The sequence below is a fragment of the Ceraceosorus guamensis genome (assembly GCF_003144195.1).
Source record: "Ceraceosorus guamensis strain MCA 4658 unplaced genomic scaffold IE81scaffold_16, whole genome shotgun sequence".
NCBI lineage: Eukaryota > Fungi > Basidiomycota > Exobasidiomycetes > Ceraceosorales > Ceraceosoraceae > Ceraceosorus > Ceraceosorus guamensis.
The window spans coordinates 108,470-125,372 of NW_020290011.1; the positions used below are offsets into that span (position 1 = coordinate 108,470).

Below are 16,903 nucleotides of genomic sequence, written 5' to 3' on the forward strand. Positions count from 1 at the left end.
CAAAATTTCTCACAAAGCGCTTGAAACTGTGCATTAGGAGCAACATTGCTGCGGGGCCACGCAGGCACCCAAAAAAAGCTTCCTGGGATTGCTGTTCTCACAGCTCACTTGCAAGCCTGCACCCCGAGCAACTTCACTGGGGCGGCATAAATAGCAAAGGTTGCTGTTTTGCCATTTGAGGAAGAGGTTCGAGATCTTGCACTTGGAGCGACGTCGCTGATGGCCCATAGAGTAACAAAGGTCCTTAGGTGGGTTTCCCACAAAGCGCTGCTCACGTGGTTCAGACGCTTCAGCCTAACCACCATGGGGAGTCTGCACGGTGGCTACTCGGGCTGTGCGGGGCTTGCACCCATGATTTGTTGAGAGCCGGTTCGGAACTCGAAGCGCTTCCACTGCATTCTCCGGATCGCAGACGCACGACTGCTGGGTAGTGTCATTCAGTCCTTGTTGTCCACTCCGTGATCTTTCGCAAGAGGCAGCACACTGGCGCACGTAATCCAGCCAAACCCATCACAAAGTCGAGCACAAATCTTCTCCTGCAATCGCCGCCTCATCGCACGCCCAGTCTCGACCCACTCCAGGCAAGGTGGACGAGTTGAACAACATGGTGATTCGCTCACGCTCTCCATTCAACCCCCTTATTTACAGTCGGACCGTCCATACCGACGTGGGGATCCCGCTCAAAGCTCGGCAAGAAGCATAGCGTTCAAGCTCTGCAAAATCGAGTCTCCCATAGCCTGCTCCACCGCATCCTCCAAGTGTCTCTTTGGATCTACAAAGCGGATCGAGAGATGTCAGCAAGCCGCGGTAAAGAAGCGACAAATGCGGCAGATCGTGCGAAAGGCCGAGGACCAAATTCACCTTGTTTGCCCACGTGTCTAGTCTTGAGTTGCTCGGCTGACAATGTGCTCTCTTCCTGTACCGACTTGTTGTACGCTTCGGATAGTGCCAACATGCGCTTTTGAGAGGGTCAAATTGCAAGGCACGCACATGAGAGGGACGAGCAGAGGTCAGCAGGTGTACATGGGGGATGCCTCCACACGAATGTCGCGTAGGACTCACTTCAATGGCCTTCTCGTTGTTCTCCTTGTGCTCCCCCCAATCCCTCAACCTCAGGCCTTCCATCCATCCCCGCTTATGGAGATTTCCCAGCATGCTCTGTTCCAGTTCTGTCTTTCTGTAACCGATTGCGATGGAGTAGTAGTGCCTGTTCAGGCCGTGGATAAGACTCTGGATGCTAGGTTTGTTCAAATGTCCGACATTTGAAGTGGTTTGTCGAGGTTCTTGTCCAAGCATGACAGTGGAAGGGTTGATGAGCCTGAAAGCGTCGATCACCACCTTCCCAGGTACACTCTGAATGGGATCCACTACGACCGCAACAGCTCTCTGATTCAGCTGCTCGAACGATTGTTGAGTGTTGATATCCACGCTTGATAGCCAGCATCCGAAACCGGGATGGGAGTGGTACCAACCCACGACCATTTCCGGTCTTCCGGTCTGTTTGAGCATGTCCAGCATTTTGGTTTGAAACACTGGATCGACGGCTTCCACGCTGACTCCTGTTCCGCTTTGAGGCATAGCAAAGACATCGATCACAGTGACCGTATAGTCATCGATGAACTCTCCCAGCATCAACCCCATCACTTCCATCGGAACGCCTGCTCGTCCGTGCTTCAGCATCTTGAGGAGAGCCAAAGATGAAATGTAGATCTTCTCCGCATTGTCATTCTGTGGTGTGTCGCCTGGTAATCCCCCACCTCCGCCTGCTCCTCCCCCTCCTGCTCCACCCAAATTCTGCATCATTGATCGAAAGTCCATCTTGAGTCGTCAAAGTGGCGATGGAACAATAACGCGACGAAGCGAGAGTCGACCTGTTCAGGTGGGGTGCGCTCGTACGTTCGAGGGGTCGGACAGCTGAGAGACCGTAGAGGGTCAAGAGGAATTGGATATGTCCCCTTTGCAATCGACCTCGAGGTCGAACCTCGTCAAGGGCAGCTGTGTAGTCGTCTTGATCACCTAAAGGGCGCGCAATCTAGGCTGGAAAGCACAGACACGCTCGTCCAAATTTGAGGACAAAGAATGGCGCTGTCGTGTATCTTGAGATGATGGCACAGTACACAAGTATGGTGATGGTAGACGAGGATCGACCTCACTCGCGAGTCAAAGGGCATGTGTAAATCGATGTACGACCAGCGCTCGTGCGTTGCGCTGACGCGGTGCGCGTGTGCGGCCAGGCAGACATCCGTGCGCCAGACAATTCTCCACTTATCACGTGACACACCGTTTCGCTCAACCCACTTCTTGACCAAGCTAGAAACTTGAAAAGTGATTATTCTTGATTCTTCATTCACATTCAGATTCGTGATTGTGATTGTGATCGTGATTCAATTCAGGTCCAAACCTAGAATCTGGAACGTATGACTATCTCGACTCTTCTTGAATACAAGAGTCAGTGATCATTATTCTTGATTCTCATTCAGAGGTTGACTTGTATGGTGCTGATCGATATGCTCAAATCACGCTCGGATGCGCCGAGCGACTCCTCGAATCTTGACCATGAACTGGAGTGAAGCTCTGATGCAGTGCTGGATTTCCTGGACAATACTTGGGGGCCGACAACCCATCGGGTATCCGCCCTGGCTCACAACTTGCTTCGGACTGCTCACGAAGAACTCACACGCTTCCACCTTGTCTAGTTGGCACCGATCCCATTCGAATTACACAAGGTCCGCCACAATCTCCCTTATGACTGCCTTGTCCAACTCTCCTCTCAAGGCGGCTACATCCTCAGAATGTTGCTCCCTCTTCACTATCGCATCGTTGCTGCGTGAATGAGAGTGATTCTCAGACCACCTATTCCTCCTCACGTCGGCCTTTTGCAAAACCTTTCCAAATGCGATCAAGTGCTCGACGCATCCAGCTTGAACCCAGATCTTGCCATTGTGCCCTGTCGCTGCTTCGAACGGAAAATGCGAAGCCAAATTTGGAAGGAGCGTATGTTGTGGTGTCAAGAGCCTGCAGGACATCGCGCGACCGGGTCGAGAGTAGGTGTCAGCATGCGTGAAACCTGTCTCGTCGTGCCAGACACAATGCATATGTGCGGCAAGAAGGCGGACTCACGCTCTCGCAAGAGCCAAGCTGATATCCCAGCACATCGCGACATTCTTCTCCTTGTTCATCGTAGTGGACCTCTTCCTCTCATCCTGCTCCTCCACCTCCTTATCCGCCACTTTCAACTCTCCAAAGCCCTCTGCCTTCCCAGTCATCGGATTCACGCAGGTCAATTCCGGTTCAGATTCCCTACTATTGTTGTTAGGCAGGATCTTTGCATAGACCAACGTTCCGACGTTGAGATTGGGACGATTTCGTTTGGTCGCGCCCTCGAAAGAAAGAGCTGGTAAGGTGGCGGAATGTGCAGAGGAAATAGAGAGGACGTAGCCTTCTTGCGAGCGCGAAGTGATTTGACCGATGACGGAGTCAGAGGGATTGGGCGTGTACTGCGGATGAAGGGCCGCGCATCAGCGTACGCACCTTGCAAGGACCAGTGCGACGCGAAAAGTCTGCTTGACAGCGTCGCACACACTCACCCGCCCCTCCTCAGCATCGACCCAAACGCCTACACTCTTGGCTTTTTCAACACTTTTGAAAGTTCCCATGCGAGTAGCTTTCAACTTGACTTGGTCCGACGAGCCTTCAGCAGTCCTGCTGCTCCTTATCAAGCCAGGCCCCAGCTTGATCGTCCTCTGTTTGGAAGTCTCCCCAGAAAGTGAGCTGGGACCTGCAGGGACGATTGAGACATCTCCAGGTAAGACGACAGTCGACATATTGCAGTTTGAGTTGCCCTTTGGCAAAGCAGATGGAGGCGACTGAGCTGCAAAAGCACGATTAGCTGATCGCTTGTCGATGATGATGGAGTAAGAAATCTGAATGCAGGTTCGATGTGTGTATGGGTATGGAGCTCCGCCAAATTTCTTGACCGCGACGCGACCGACCGCATACGCGCATGCTATACCGGTACATACCTCCCTCCACTCCGCAAGCGCATGCGAGCTTTGCTTCGCTTCGTTGCGCGCGAAGCCGACTTCCTGTTCGGCCGTCACTTGGTCCTCACGTCGCACCTTACCACTTCTATCTGGTTCGGCATCCTATAACAATTTCATCATTAGCATCACTGGTGCGCCACCGCAATCGCCTGCTCGAAAGCCTGCCTTTGGGCGGCTTGCACACGCTCAAAGTCTCTTCACGCCGACCAACCCATCACTCTTTCGACGGCCATGACGATTCGACGAGTCACGCTGCCTCCCCGCGGCGAATATCGATTCGAGCTGGAAAATGAGGAGAAGCTCTCCATTCGCTTGGTGCCCAGCACGGGTGATGCGGAAATATTTGGCTCCTCATTGATCTCCAGCACCTCGTCGGATCGGTGGTACAACTTTGGGGAAGAAGCAAAAGCTGCGATTTGTTCCTGGAGCGGCTGCGAGCTGGAGTTGGCGGGATCTGCAAGTGTCGAATACCTAGCAGACAGCTTGAGTCCCACTTTTGGTGCCTATACGAATTTGCACCTCTACTTGGAGCAAGAACGACTCAAAGCTAGGAACGAATTGAGGAGTGCATCCAGAGAGACGCTGGAGGACATCAAAGACAGAGCTCTCAGGGCTGCTAACCCGACAGTACCGCTAGAGGTGGACTCCAAAGACGACACGGGCGTAGCAGAGCTGCTGACTGGTGGTGAGAAATCTGGACAAGCGATCTACGAGAATATCGGACAAGGACCGAGGGTGTTGGTCGTAGGACCTGAATCGGCTGGCAAAACTTCTCTTGCCAATTTGCTCGCCAATTATGCCCTCAAAAGCCCAGCAGTCTGCGAGATTCCACACATGAAAGCTCAGGAGGACAACGAGAACAAGAGGGATGGGGAGGCAGAGAGTGCACTGACAGGTTGGTGGCCCGTCATTGCTAACCTCGATCCTAGCGCTGTGAGTACCCAATAAGCTGCCAACACGGGCGTCGCAACTTTCAGCTTGCTCGTGAAGAGAGTGACGGCGGATATTTGCTGACGTGTTGAGCTCTGGTGCGACAACTTATACCCAAGGGAGCTCCGACCCTACCATGCACCTTTTCTCTCCTTCCTCTCTCACCTTCCCCCAGCGTCTCCCTTACAACCGCTTCGCCCGCCTACCCCTTCGGTTTGACCCTTCCCACAACAGGCCTTTTCACCACCACATCCCTCAATCCCGTCTCTTCAATTCCAGCTCAAACTCTGTGGCTAGGCAAGGAAGATGTCAGAACCAACGAGGTGCACTCCAAAAGAGTCGTGGATTGGTTGGGAGCTGCTCTGGAAAGACGTTTGGCTAGGGACTACAGAGCGAGATGTAGTGGAGTTATTGTGGATAGCATGGGCGTCAATTCCAAAGATGCCAGAAAAGGCTACTCCTTCTTGAAACATGTGGTCAGAACGCTTTATAGTGAGTAAGCTGGCTCGAGGTATCGGTACCTTGCTGCGAGCCTGCGCGCAGCGGGCCAAGGACGTACGAAGGACAAGTTGTGAGCACTGTTGACCTCAGCTTCGGTGTCGCTTTCTCTCACTTTCTCGTTGCAGTCGACACAATCATTGTCCTGGGCCACGAGAAGCTGCATATCGAACTGACGCGCCTCTTCGCAAGTGCTACTCCTGGTGGTGAAGCATCCGCAGCCTCGAGCGCAAGCTCATCCACCCACAAACCTATCCAAGTGATCAAATTGCCCAAATCAGGCGGAGTGAGTGCAATGATCTCTCATCACGCGTCTTTGCATGCTTCGTGTGCGCTTGTTGATCGCGAAAGGAGTTGCTGTATCACCATTCAGGTCGTCGAGCTGGACGAGACGTACAAAGCTCGATTACGCAGCTTGCAAATCCGCAATTACTTTTATGGAGGAAGCGTCGACAAGAAGAGCACATCGGCCAAAACTGGCGCCGATCATGTCGCCTCGTCTCTGGCACCGGCTGTCGTTGACGATCGGATGCAGGAAGCTACCAACAATGAGGGAGGGCCGACGGATGGGACACCGTTAGGAGGGTTGCCACCTCTTAATCCCCTGACTACTTCCATCCCCTTCGATCTGCTGGAAATCTATAGAGTGGGACAGGGTGAGTTCAGGTGCTTTTATTTTCATCATTCGGCTGCTGTTGCACCCCTTCAAAGGATCATCTTGCTGAAATTCAGGACATTCAATTCAGAATCCATGGCACCCACCTCCGCTCTACCGATAGGAATGGGTCGAACAGTGACAGAGACGCAACTGCTGAAACTTGATATAGTGAACAGTTTAGCGGACCAGAACAGCATCTTGCACAACGTGTTGGCGCTCGTCGAGCCCCCTCATGGAGGAGGAGGACCGGGTCAGCCTGATTCTCAGACTGTGCCTCCTCCAGAAGACGACGCCATCATCGGAGCCAACGTGCTGGGGTTCCTTCACGTGTGAGTGCTGCATCCTGAACGCCAACACCTCGGCACGACGAGGGCGCACCCTTTTCTGATGGATGGACCTTTCGACTCGCTATGCTGTAGCGTCGGCATCGACACGCAGAGAAAGAAGCTGAACATTCTTTCGCCAAATCCGACAAAGAGGTTGCCAAGCAAGACCGCCTTGTTAGGAGTGAGTGTGATCCGAACCGAGACTGGCGATGAACGCCTTCCATTTTGCTGATTGACTCGGACCTCTTTCAATCGCTTTTCCGGCAGACTCTCGATTGGCAAGACGCTTAGCAAGAAATGAACATTTCTTTCTTGGTGCATGACCTAGATATGCGCCCCGTCGTTCCTTTGCGAGATGGCGAATCGTGTGATCGCTGTAAGCTACAAAAGGAAAGGTAGACGCGACTTACAAAAAGCGCGGGTGTGAATTCAAAAGGGGAAACCGAGTCATCGTTGGGAAGGCTACGAGAGCGTCCGCAGCGTGCGCACATATGCTGGGAACGCGGCCGGCAGAAGATGCTGGCCATCTCGTGTCTAAGAGCACGCATCGTCATCCGGATACGTAATCAGTATGGGACGTAGGACTGATTGCCTTCAAGATGAGGCGTGTAGCTCACTCCGGAAGAGCTGAGCAGAGCTTGTCTTCCAAAGTTACTGGAGAACATCTTGCCCGAGTCGTGTCCGACACCTGGGACGATTGCAAAGGTGCGCTTGAAAAGCAGTGGGGCGCCAGCATCCGTCGCAACTGGTTTTGCTTGGCTAGTCTAGAGCATTCGGGGAAAGGCAATGCTGCGGAGTTCAGCTTTCTACGGACGAGGGGGGGGGACTTTGCTCGAATGGCCCCGGCTCAAGCTCGCTCACGAGATTTTGGTAGCCTCGATACATGGACAAGTCTTTGCCGCTCTTTGCGCGCAAATTCTCGATGACCCAAGCATTCTGATTTCTGGCCAAGCGGTCCAAACCTCCTTGAGCAACCGCGTCGCATCTAGGCACTTCGTAGCCAGCTTTGTAGACATCTCGAGATCCGGCTAGTCTGATCACGTCTCGAGAGACGCTTTTGGCAAATGACATGCGCTTCCCAGTTGTGGAGACGTAGCGAGGAATCATTCCTGAGGAGCCGGCTGGGAAATCATTGTACTCTGGGCAGCCCGCCAGGTAGTCTTGGCCATCGACCGGTCGAGTCCTGTCCTCAAACTAGATGAGGATATGAGGCCATTCAGGGGAGGTCAGCGCAAGACTTCGCACTTTGCGAGACGTCGCGGCGTACTTCTTGGCTCGTACGCACATAGTTGAGTGGAGGATTGGCGGTAATGTACCGAAATTTGATATTTCCATCCGACGTGGACTTGCCGAAGCGGGCGTACAAATCGACGAAGAGGCCGCCCGCCTAGTCGTAAAATCAAGTTACTGTGCTGCATCAACAATCTGTCCTCGAGCGCAATCGTGAGCGCGCTAGCATGCACGCTACTTACACTGTGCCCGACGATGATGATGCGTTTCAAGTTCGGGTACAGTCCCTTGTCCGAAAGGCGCTCAACGAGGGAGTCGACAACCTGAACAGAGTCGTACAGCAAGCGATTCTGAGACTCTTCGTGGCAGGACCATCGTCATTCGAGGCGACCTGCACGGACTTACATCGAAGCTGCTGATCTGGGCACCGTTCAGAGGCCGTTTTCTGCCTCCTTGCACTGCATCGCGCGCGACGGACCAGCCTTCCTTGTTCCAAAGCATATTGCGATCAGCATCGAGATAGCTTGCATGTACTCCATCCGTGGTGGAATGGCCTATATCGTCGGGTGCGTAGAAATTGGGAATAATCAGGGCGCCAGAGCTGCCTACGATTGGGTATAGATCTTGAAATGTAGCCACGCTGTTTCATTCGGAGTCCGGTGTCGTTGCGAATTGTCGGCATCAATGGACCCGTTTGAAGAGCAAAGGGTATGCCGAAATCTTTCGGCTGGCTCCACGGATGCACTCACCCATCTCTGCCTTTACCGTGCAGTCCGATCCAAGCTTTCGTGATGCCCCTGCCAGCTTTGCCTCCATCTGCTTTATCGACCCATGCCTTGTTGACGAAAATTGGCACCGTCGCATTGGTCACCTTGCTTGGCTTATGCTGGGATATATGAGCTCCATCGGGAGGAGCTGGTGCGCGACGTGGAAGCTGGGTGAGTGGCAGCTCGTGCCCGTCTGCGCGTTCTTGGCCCTGATGGTGAATCGAGTGTCGCCGACCGGCAGCCGCAGACACTGGTGATGACATGGCCTGCAATGCTATCATAGCCAGGAGCAGAAGCGTCATGCGAGCAAAGGAAGTTGAGATCATGGTGATATCGCCCTCTCGGAGGGTATGGGCAAGGGACACAGGTGCGATGAGAGTGAGGTACTCAAAGAATGACTGACACAGAAAAGCCCTCGACGCGATGGGGGGCCGCCCAAGCGAGGTGATGACCTACAGAGAGAGAATGGGAATTTGGTGAGAGTGTCGGTAGTGCAACAGATCAATAGAGACATAGGTCTGAAGCGGAGACATGTGTCAAGGGCTGATGACTCCATCTAACGCGCGCTCCACCATTCTTCACACGCCGTGACACTCCCTTTCAACTTGAATGCGGCGGTATCGGAAGCCGAAGCAAAGTTGTTGGAAATCACCGTTGCCAGGAACACACGATGCGCCGAAGCTCCAGCTTCAGCTCACTCCGACGATCTGTCATTCGAGAGGGATGAGCGCGATGTGCACGAAGGCTGAGGGAGATGGCGATGTGCGGCCTGCCAGTCAAGTGCGAGCGGTTGAGCGGCGTACGTGTCGATTTGGGAATGACCCGCCTTGATGCCTGGCGCCTTGACGCATGATTGGGCGCTGTTCCATGCAAGTTTTGCATTTCGTGATTCATATTCAGATTCAGACTAACGATCGGTGATTGTCTTGCCTCCTCGTGTGGTTCTGTGTGCGCTGTGTAGCATATATGCGCAGCAGCTACCATGCAACGGCTGCTGGAGGCAGTGTATAGCCCAGCCCCTTCACGGCAAGGCGTACGAAGACTTGCCATTTGTCGGGCTGACTCAAAACGGCGACTTACACTTACTTTCTCTCACGATGCCGCTCGATCGTGCTGATACGACCAGCAGCTGCATGGCCATCAGCAGGTGCTCCATATACATCAGCTCCTGAATTGCAGTCCCGAGCGCTCTTGCTCCGACAGTCATCGTCTTGAATGCTGCAGGTCTGCATCCCCACCTGCCTGCCTGCCTGCCTGCCTGCCTGCCTGCCTGTAGCCTTGCTGCTCGCAGAGTCACGAGGGGATTGAGTGAGGGGTCGAGTGAGCTCTGCATAAGCCCCATGCATGACGTTCTACGTCGAAGCGGTCTTACTCACTTGCATGACGTTCTACGCCGAAGCGCTCTCTTTCTATGATTGTCCAGGCGTGCCTGAAGACTTGCTCGTCCAGCCCATAAATATATACGTGATGCCGATGCAGCAGGTGCGCCGCGGCAACAGGTTATGCTCACTCACACGCGTCGGCGCGGACGCCTCGAACGTCTCGAGCCTGTCAGGTCTCGAGTACCTACATCCGCAAATAGACAATCACCACGCCCAATCTTGAATCAGAATCACGAATCGCCATGCATACAATCACAAACACAATCGTATATTGCCGCTAGACTGATATCATGTATGCATACGGCATCCTGATAAGGAGGATGCATTCAAGTGCATATACATGTTCCACGAGGGGCACCAGTCAAGTGCCTATCAAGCAAAGCTTACAATTCGTTCGAGTAGCAAGCGGTATGTCAGGCGCGCTGCAGCGGCCTCGGGTTTTGGACCACTCAAATTCTTGTCTGTAGTCATTGTATCGTCACGCTCAAGGCCTTGTTGCTTGTGACCTGTGACGATACAATGATCACAGACAGCATGACTGTTTCATCCATCGAGATTGCAAATACACAAGGTTCTTCGAGCATCGAGCATGCGCAAGGAAGACGCATTTCCGATTTCTCAGCCAAACAGCAGTCAAAAGTGCACCGGCACGCATAAAAGGCACCCCGTACACATTATTCCCGTTCACCCGGCTTTCAGACTTGTGGGTTGCTTCAAGGCATGTGTGGCCCCTGCACGATGCGTGTGCATGGAGTCAAGAGCTTTGAGTGCGGCTCGTGACTGCCATCGCCGGCCAAAGGGCGACTACGGCAAGTAGCCGTTCAGCAAGCAGCCGACCCTTCATGCATCAAAGCAAAGGAGAGTGGGGGCGCTATTTTTGGAAAACTTGACGTCCTCACCCACACACCCACTCGCACGGCATTCGATCTGATGAGTGTTGCACATGTAGGTACGTCTCGGCTTCGTGAGTGGTAAACTCCCGTATCGGCGGTTTCGTCGCTTGCTACCACCTTCACCTACGTTCGGCTTGAGATGGAGCTGTGGGTGCGGACCGCAATTCCACCTGGATGAGATGCAGTGATCCTCCCCCAAACTCAGAGCCAAGAGTTGAGCTGGCGGGAATGATCACCGTGTGCAGCGTCTTTGCAAGGCGCATTCTACAATACCCCTGACCACGCCAGGCTTTCAAAGTTCAAATTTCGAAGTGTCAGGTGGTCAAGGCATGGATGACTATTCTTCTTCGTCCTGTTCTTCTCGAGTCCTTTTCGGCTGAAAGAACTCCACCACTTGCTCGTCTTCGTCCGCCTCGTCTTTTTCAGTAGCTCCAACCCTACCGACATACTCCGCCGGATCTCTCCTCCTCCTCCTCGCTTCCACGTTCTTTTCCGCCGCCTGTCGCTTCTCCACACCCTCGATGGTCCAGAAGAGACTTTCGGCTTGCGATGTAGCCAGGTCGAGCCAGGTGGACAGATTGGTAATCTTTCCCGCTCCAGACGCTTGATGTCGAGCACTCGGCACCGGAACGAGGCGAGGATATCTGGCGAGATCGATGGCGGAATCGGTTGGCGAGCATCTGAAGCACTCAACCAGAGGCACCACCTCTTCTGGCCGATCAGTGCGCTCGTGCCTGCTCTCCCAGTCGCTTGCCTCCGTTCCAGATTCCGCTGTCGAAGAAGCGGCAAGCTGGCAAAGTGCTCGCTTAGTTGCTTCAAACACTTCTCGTCCTGCACCTGGCCCTGCTGCAGAGGCAATGTTGGTACTGAGGTAGTAGACGTCTGGCGGAGCCAAATCGGGTCTCTCAGCTGGTTGAAAGCTGTAAGTGGGCGGGGCAAACGCTTGTATACTCACATTGGCCTTTTGGACAGCTGAACGTCCCTTCGCCCATCATGAGTGCTGTGACAGCCGATCCATGATGTGGCACGAGGGAGGCAGGAGGAAATACCACAAGAGCTGTCTCAGGTGGCAGCGGCGCCGCGGTGATTTCGCTTCGCCCCTGAGTCTCATTTGCATTTGTACTGGTAGGAGAATTCTGCAAAGCGATTGGCCGATCAAGGACTATGATTGCCTCCAGGCTCTTAGCGTTAGGTGTCGCAGTTAGCAGACTCGGCTTCTGCGATGTCGCGTTGACGGAGGCGTCGTCATCATACTGGCAAGGAATCAACGTCGTGAGCGTATTGGGTTCGCCCACGACCCAATCGGCTGTCAAACGTCCTTCTTCAGGCAGGTCCTTCAAGCCAAAGTCCCAGGACTGCGTTGGCCCGTCTGACGTTTGATTTGTCTCTGCGGCTCGAGAATCACCATTGATTCCCTGTTGTGCACGCTCGAAGCCCTGAGCTGGCTTCATGTCGCTGAGCTCATGACCCAAGATGTAGATGGCTCCGTATACGGCTGCAGCTCGACAGTAGCTTTGAGCCAGCTCGCCAGCTCCGCCATACTGACCTACCAAGTAGGAGGAATTGCCAAACCGGCCAATGCCGGATAGATGCTGTTTTGCTCTCGTCAATGCTTCTTTCGTTGGCTCTGAGAATCCGAGCCCTGTCTCAGTACACACAATGGAGTTCGCAACTTCGCGCAAGACTTACCATCCGGATGCGAGCATAGCGCTACTCCGTACGCCAGAGTCTGCGCGACGGCATCTGATAGACCGTGCTTGCCTTGCAGGTAAGACAAGAAGGGTTCTTCGTATGCGTCTGCAAGAGTGACAGTCTTCGAAATCAGACACGCGAGCAAGCATGATCTTCCGAGGCCCATTCGCTCACCGGACTCGACTACATCGGCGACTGAGCTGGCTTGCGCCACGTTCATGAGAAGCTTCATTATGCGGCGCTTGTCGGGCAAAGACAAGGCTCGATCTTTGAACACGTCTTCCTTTGAACAGGGTACGGTTCGTAGCTGCGACACTGCAGATGGACTTGCGGATGTGGCGCTTGGAATGTAGACCGTCGTGCTTTCTAGTAACCGAAAAGTGGCGTATGAGGCGACTCCAGAGCGCACTAGGACATCAATGGCTTCGCCCGAAGCCGGCAACAAGCTGGGGGATAGGGAGAGCGAGTAGTGCCTGTCCAATTTTCTTAGATCTTCAGGGATCTTTGCTGCGGGGGATCTGGATGCTTCCTGGGCAGCTTCTGGGACATGCGAGGGGAAATTGATCCATGCCGTTGAGCTGCTAGCCTTTTTGGACTCGGCGGTGCGCTCCACGTGATCGACTAGCTCGCCGAGCGAGAGACTGGCACAATCTCCGCCGTAGTAGTCATTCGAGTCTACATGCAGCACTGATCGACCAGCTTTTGCTAATGCGGCGGACAGAATCGACTGTGCTAAGCCTGTTCCAAGTATGAGAACGTCGAAGTGCTTCGTAGGCAGCGACATGATCGCAATGAGAGTCCTACTGAGCACCTCGGCGCACAGGCAGAGCCTCTCTGACTCTGTCTTGTCTTGGGATCAAAAAGGCGCAAATTGCGGTTTGAATAGTGTTCCACGCCTCTTTAAAGAAGACGCGGCTCGCCCAGAGTTTCCATGAGCATGGGTCGTTGTGTCCAGGCCAGGCACTCTTTGCAATGCCAATGCCCTTCCGAACGCTTCACCCTACGCTCCGACGCTTTGCTGTCTTTCTTCGCCTTGCCGGATGACAGCCCAGAGAGCACAAGGCTTCCTCCTCCTCCACTGTCCGGCATGCAATTAAAGATGAAAAGGTCCGCGCGTGGGCTGGAGCGTGCCCTTGGCCCCTACAGGTGAGGTTGCGCGGATTCAGTCACGAGACCCGGATGGAGGTGGAGTTAGGAACTTTGAATCCTAAAACCGCGCTGGCCAGCAGCAGCTTGATTGCCGCTCGCTCGCTGCTGTCGCATGACGTCGGGCCAAATGCGTCCACAGCAGCCGCACTCGGACCAAGACTCCTTGTACCGTACCGGGAACGCGTTGACTTGACTACCGTGACTTACTCTTGACTGTGCGCCCGCATGAGCATCCGCGTGAGCATCGATAATCGCCGCGCCTGCAGCTGCATGACAGGCTATATAGCTTTGCTGCTGCATGCTGGTGCTGCATATGAGGACCGCGGGCTGGTGGCAGCTGCGCGGTCGGGCCTGCTCACTTCGAATCCACGCACAGCCTCTGCCGCCCTATGTTGCGCGAGTGGGATGGTGGAGTGGAGCCGATCGTGCACTCGACTTGCGCTGATGAGGACCACCATCCTGCATCCAATTCAGATTGCTCCCTCTCTCAGCGACTGGTGTAGCATCACTCGTGACCCCATCATCCTTGAAGCCGATACGTCCTCTGCTTCTCTGGCTCTGCGGTCAACTGAACTCATCTACCTAGAGCGCTCCACACGACGGCGGGACTCGACCATCGTGAGTTGCTGCGAACCGCTCTGATTATTCGTAGCCGACTTTTAGACGTACTCTGACATCCGACTCATTCGCCAACTGGATCAGACAGAGCCTTTGCATCTTCTCCAGCATCGCCTTTAGCCTCTCTTGCCAACCCTCGGTCAGAAGAGACACCGAGAGTGACCCAGCCAAGACTTGTTTTCGTCTCAAGCAGCAACTTCCCTTCCCTGTCGAAGAGCGACCGAGCAAAAGCGAAGATGGGCATTCTCACACGTCAACCAGATTCCTACGTCAAAAAGAAACAGTACACGTTCGACAAGACTCTTGGCGAGGGTAGCTTTGGAGTGGTCAGGAGTGCTACTTGGAACACCGCAGAACCGCCGATTGGGGTTGCTGTCAAGGTCATCAGCAAGAAAATTCTCAAAGGTCATGACGAGATTGTGCAAGGAGAGATGGATGTGCTCAAGGTGAGCTTGCGTGCTGAGTCCGCTCAAGCGATGGCGCTGGCGACGCACTCAGCTGGAGCGCTTTGAGAGTGGATCGGCAGACTCTCTCGCTGGTCAGCTGCGGCTCATCGCTCGAATGGAACACGATAAACGGCTACAAGGCGCGCTAACCACATGCCCGACTGCTTGTCGCTTGTTCAGGGGCTGGACCACGCGCATGTAGTCAAGTTTCTGGACTGGTTCGAGTCCAAAGACAAGTACTACTTGGTGTTCGAAGAGGCGACAGGAGGAGAGCTGTTTGAGCGCATCTTGGCAAAGGGTCGGTTCACAGAGCTGGATGCTTGCAGGGTCATCAAATCCGTGCTGGGAGCGATCGAGTATCTTCACAGACATCAGATCGTAAGTGGCTTCTACAGGAGCAGATGGATGCGCATGCGCATGTATGCGGACACCGACCTTCTCTCTTATCTTTAGGTTCACCGAGACATTAAGCCCGAGAATATCCTGTACAGAACAAAGGCGGAAGACGCAAACGTCGTGCTGGTTGACTTTGGTATCGCGCGACATCTGAAAGGCGAAGACGAAGTGTTGACAAATGTGTGCGGATCGTTTGGCTATGCTGCGCCTGAAATTTTGGCAAAGAAAGGGCACGGCAAGGTGGTCGACATGTGGAGTCTGGGTGTCATTACATACACAATGTGAGTCTTACAGTGAGTTTGATGCTAATGTACGATTGCCACGAAGACGCTGATGAAGCTTCACGTGCGCTTAGGCTCTGCGGCTACACACCCTTTAGATCTGATGATCCTGCCAAGCTGGCTGCCGAGACGCAGAGGGGAAAGATCGAGTTTCGTGAGTGTCCCGTTCTCGCGGACATCGAGGACGTCCTCTCTTCCGCCGGCTAAGCGCACTACGTTCTCTTCTCTGCGCCTCAAGACGACCGATACTGGAAAAACGTGTCGCAGGAAGCAAAAGAATTTATCAAAGGCTGCTTGACTGTGGACCCTGCAAAGCGACTTACCAGCGAGGAGGGCCTCGCACATCCTGTGAGTCTTCGACTTTGACCCCGCAAATGCACGTAGCATCTGTTGATCGTCGATGCTACTCGCTCGTCTAGTGGTTTGAAAAGTTCCAGGACGCTGCCGAAGCGTCACACGATATCAGTGCGGGCTTGCGAGAGAATTACAGGAAACGTTGGAAGGTGCGTGGCAGCTCTTTCTCGAGATGAAATGAGCAGCAAATTGACATTCTCACTTGTTGCACATGTTGCAGACGGCCATCAGTGCAGTCCGAGCATCGACTCGAATGGCCGCAATGGGTCGAGCGGCGTCGCAATCGTCTTTAAAAGAAGGAGACATATCTAATACCACGTCGAGCGAGCAGTCGGCCAGTGCTAGCGATTCCATTTCGCCGGAAGAAGCAAAGAGAAGAGCGGAAACGACGGACAAAGTCGCTCCTTTGACGAAGAAGGAGCTCTACTCGGACTCGAGCGACGAGCAGTTGGATGATGCGAGCGATGCAAATGGCTTTGTGGACGCTAGCACTGGAGAGGACGAGATTGGGGAGAGCAAGAAGGAGGCCGACAAGGATCCAGGCGGATTGGCGGGCCTTGTCAAGCGCATCCTTTGAGCTTGACGTCGAGCCATTTGCTCGCTTCTGTACCTCCCTCGCAATCACCTTCAGCTCAAGCACGTTACGCGCGCAATGCTAAAGTCCCCTTCGATATCGCTTGCACGCGCTGCCCAACCTCCATCTGCACAGCTCGCCCAAGCTAGTCTCGGTCTCCAGGCTTGCTTGCTGGGAGCAGCTTGAACCCCAATGCTTGCCACTTGATTCGCCCCCCTCTCTTTTCCTCTAGCCTGTACCACTAGCGAACCACGAATCCTCTTCTTTTGTTTTTCTGTCCATCGGGTCAAATCACATGCGCACGGGACTTCTGACGGAAATCAGGAACTGCGGGGATGAGCCTTGCGATAGCTGTCTCAAGTCTGGATGAGCTTGTTGGTGCACAACATGCTCCGGGCCGCCGTCCCTTCTTGCTTGACTTGCAGTCACAAGTCCAACTTGAGTTTTGAATCAAGAATTCAATCTCGCACTACGTGCCGAGGGTCAAGAATGAAGAATAATCAAGGAAATCAAAAATGTAACGATTGCGAGCCGCAATCTTGAAAAGCGTGAAAATCAAGAATTCATGATCCACACGGAGCAGGTTCGCCGGGGTTGGGTCACGTGGTCGAGCCTCCACGTCGATGCTACAAGCTTGTGCTGTGCCGCGGACCGCACCCTGCAGCT

At 53.9% G+C, this 16,903-nt stretch overlaps 6 protein-coding genes across 6 annotated transcripts; 2 read left to right on the forward strand and 4 right to left on the reverse strand.

Annotated features, from left to right (window-relative positions):
- Window positions 1-423: 423 nt before the first annotated feature.
- On the reverse strand, window positions 424-2,160 carry IE81DRAFT_321980 (putative RPN11-26S proteasome regulatory subunit). The gene is made up of 3 exons (XM_025513495.1): window positions 1,063-2,160; window positions 862-958; window positions 424-772 (listed from the first exon to the last, which is right to left on the reverse strand). The coding sequence occupies exons 1-3, from the start codon at window positions 1,816-1,818 to the stop codon at window positions 681-683; spliced, it is 945 nt and encodes a 314-aa protein (XP_025370968.1). The 5' UTR covers window positions 1,819-2,160; the 3' UTR covers window positions 424-680.
- A 321-nt stretch (window positions 2,161-2,481) lies between these two features.
- Window positions 2,482-3,943, reverse strand: IE81DRAFT_311552 (hypothetical protein). The gene is made up of 3 exons (XM_025512442.1): window positions 3,588-3,943; window positions 3,121-3,497; window positions 2,482-3,015 (listed from the first exon to the last, which is right to left on the reverse strand). The coding sequence occupies exons 1-3, from the start codon at window positions 3,822-3,824 to the stop codon at window positions 2,718-2,720; spliced, it is 912 nt and encodes a 303-aa protein (XP_025370969.1). The 5' UTR covers window positions 3,825-3,943; the 3' UTR covers window positions 2,482-2,717.
- Window positions 3,944-4,045: 102 nt separating this feature from the next.
- On the forward strand, window positions 4,046-6,746 carry IE81DRAFT_311554 (hypothetical protein; the record flags this gene model as incomplete). The annotated part of the gene is made up of 7 exons (XM_025512443.1): window positions 4,046-4,976; window positions 5,093-5,465; window positions 5,600-5,757; window positions 5,845-6,127; window positions 6,218-6,458; window positions 6,549-6,636; window positions 6,723-6,746. The coding sequence occupies exons 1-7, from the start codon at window positions 4,275-4,277 to the stop codon at window positions 6,744-6,746; spliced, it is 1,869 nt and encodes a 622-aa protein (XP_025370970.1). The 5' UTR covers window positions 4,046-4,274.
- A 152-nt stretch (window positions 6,747-6,898) lies between these two features.
- On the reverse strand, window positions 6,899-8,939 carry IE81DRAFT_59625 (hypothetical protein). The gene is made up of 6 exons (XM_025517466.1): window positions 8,435-8,939; window positions 8,091-8,325; window positions 7,928-8,008; window positions 7,741-7,842; window positions 7,317-7,649; window positions 6,899-7,219 (listed from the first exon to the last, which is right to left on the reverse strand). Exons 1-6 carry the CDS (start codon window positions 8,776-8,778, stop codon window positions 7,022-7,024), a joined length of 1,293 nt encoding a protein of 430 aa, XP_025370971.1. The 5' UTR covers window positions 8,779-8,939; the 3' UTR covers window positions 6,899-7,021.
- Window positions 8,940-11,064: 2,125 nt separating this feature from the next.
- Window positions 11,065-13,203, reverse strand: IE81DRAFT_346206 (FAD/NAD(P)-binding domain-containing protein; the record flags this gene model as incomplete). The annotated part of the gene is made up of 4 exons (XM_025516012.1): window positions 11,065-11,609; window positions 11,683-12,354; window positions 12,417-12,524; window positions 12,594-13,203. The coding sequence occupies 4 exons, from the start codon at window positions 13,201-13,203 to the stop codon at window positions 11,065-11,067; spliced, it is 1,935 nt and encodes a 644-aa protein (XP_025370972.1).
- Window positions 13,204-14,047: 844 nt separating this feature from the next.
- Window positions 14,048-16,729, forward strand: IE81DRAFT_321986 (putative CMK1-Ca2+/calmodulin-dependent ser/thr protein kinase type I). The gene is made up of 8 exons (XM_025513496.1): window positions 14,048-14,186; window positions 14,271-14,632; window positions 14,813-15,010; window positions 15,086-15,309; window positions 15,384-15,463; window positions 15,548-15,657; window positions 15,729-15,812; window positions 15,884-16,729. Exons 2-8 carry the CDS (start codon window positions 14,423-14,425, stop codon window positions 16,238-16,240), a joined length of 1,263 nt encoding a protein of 420 aa, XP_025370973.1. The 5' UTR covers window positions 14,048-14,186; window positions 14,271-14,422; the 3' UTR covers window positions 16,241-16,729.
- Window positions 16,730-16,903: the final 174 nt, after the last annotated feature.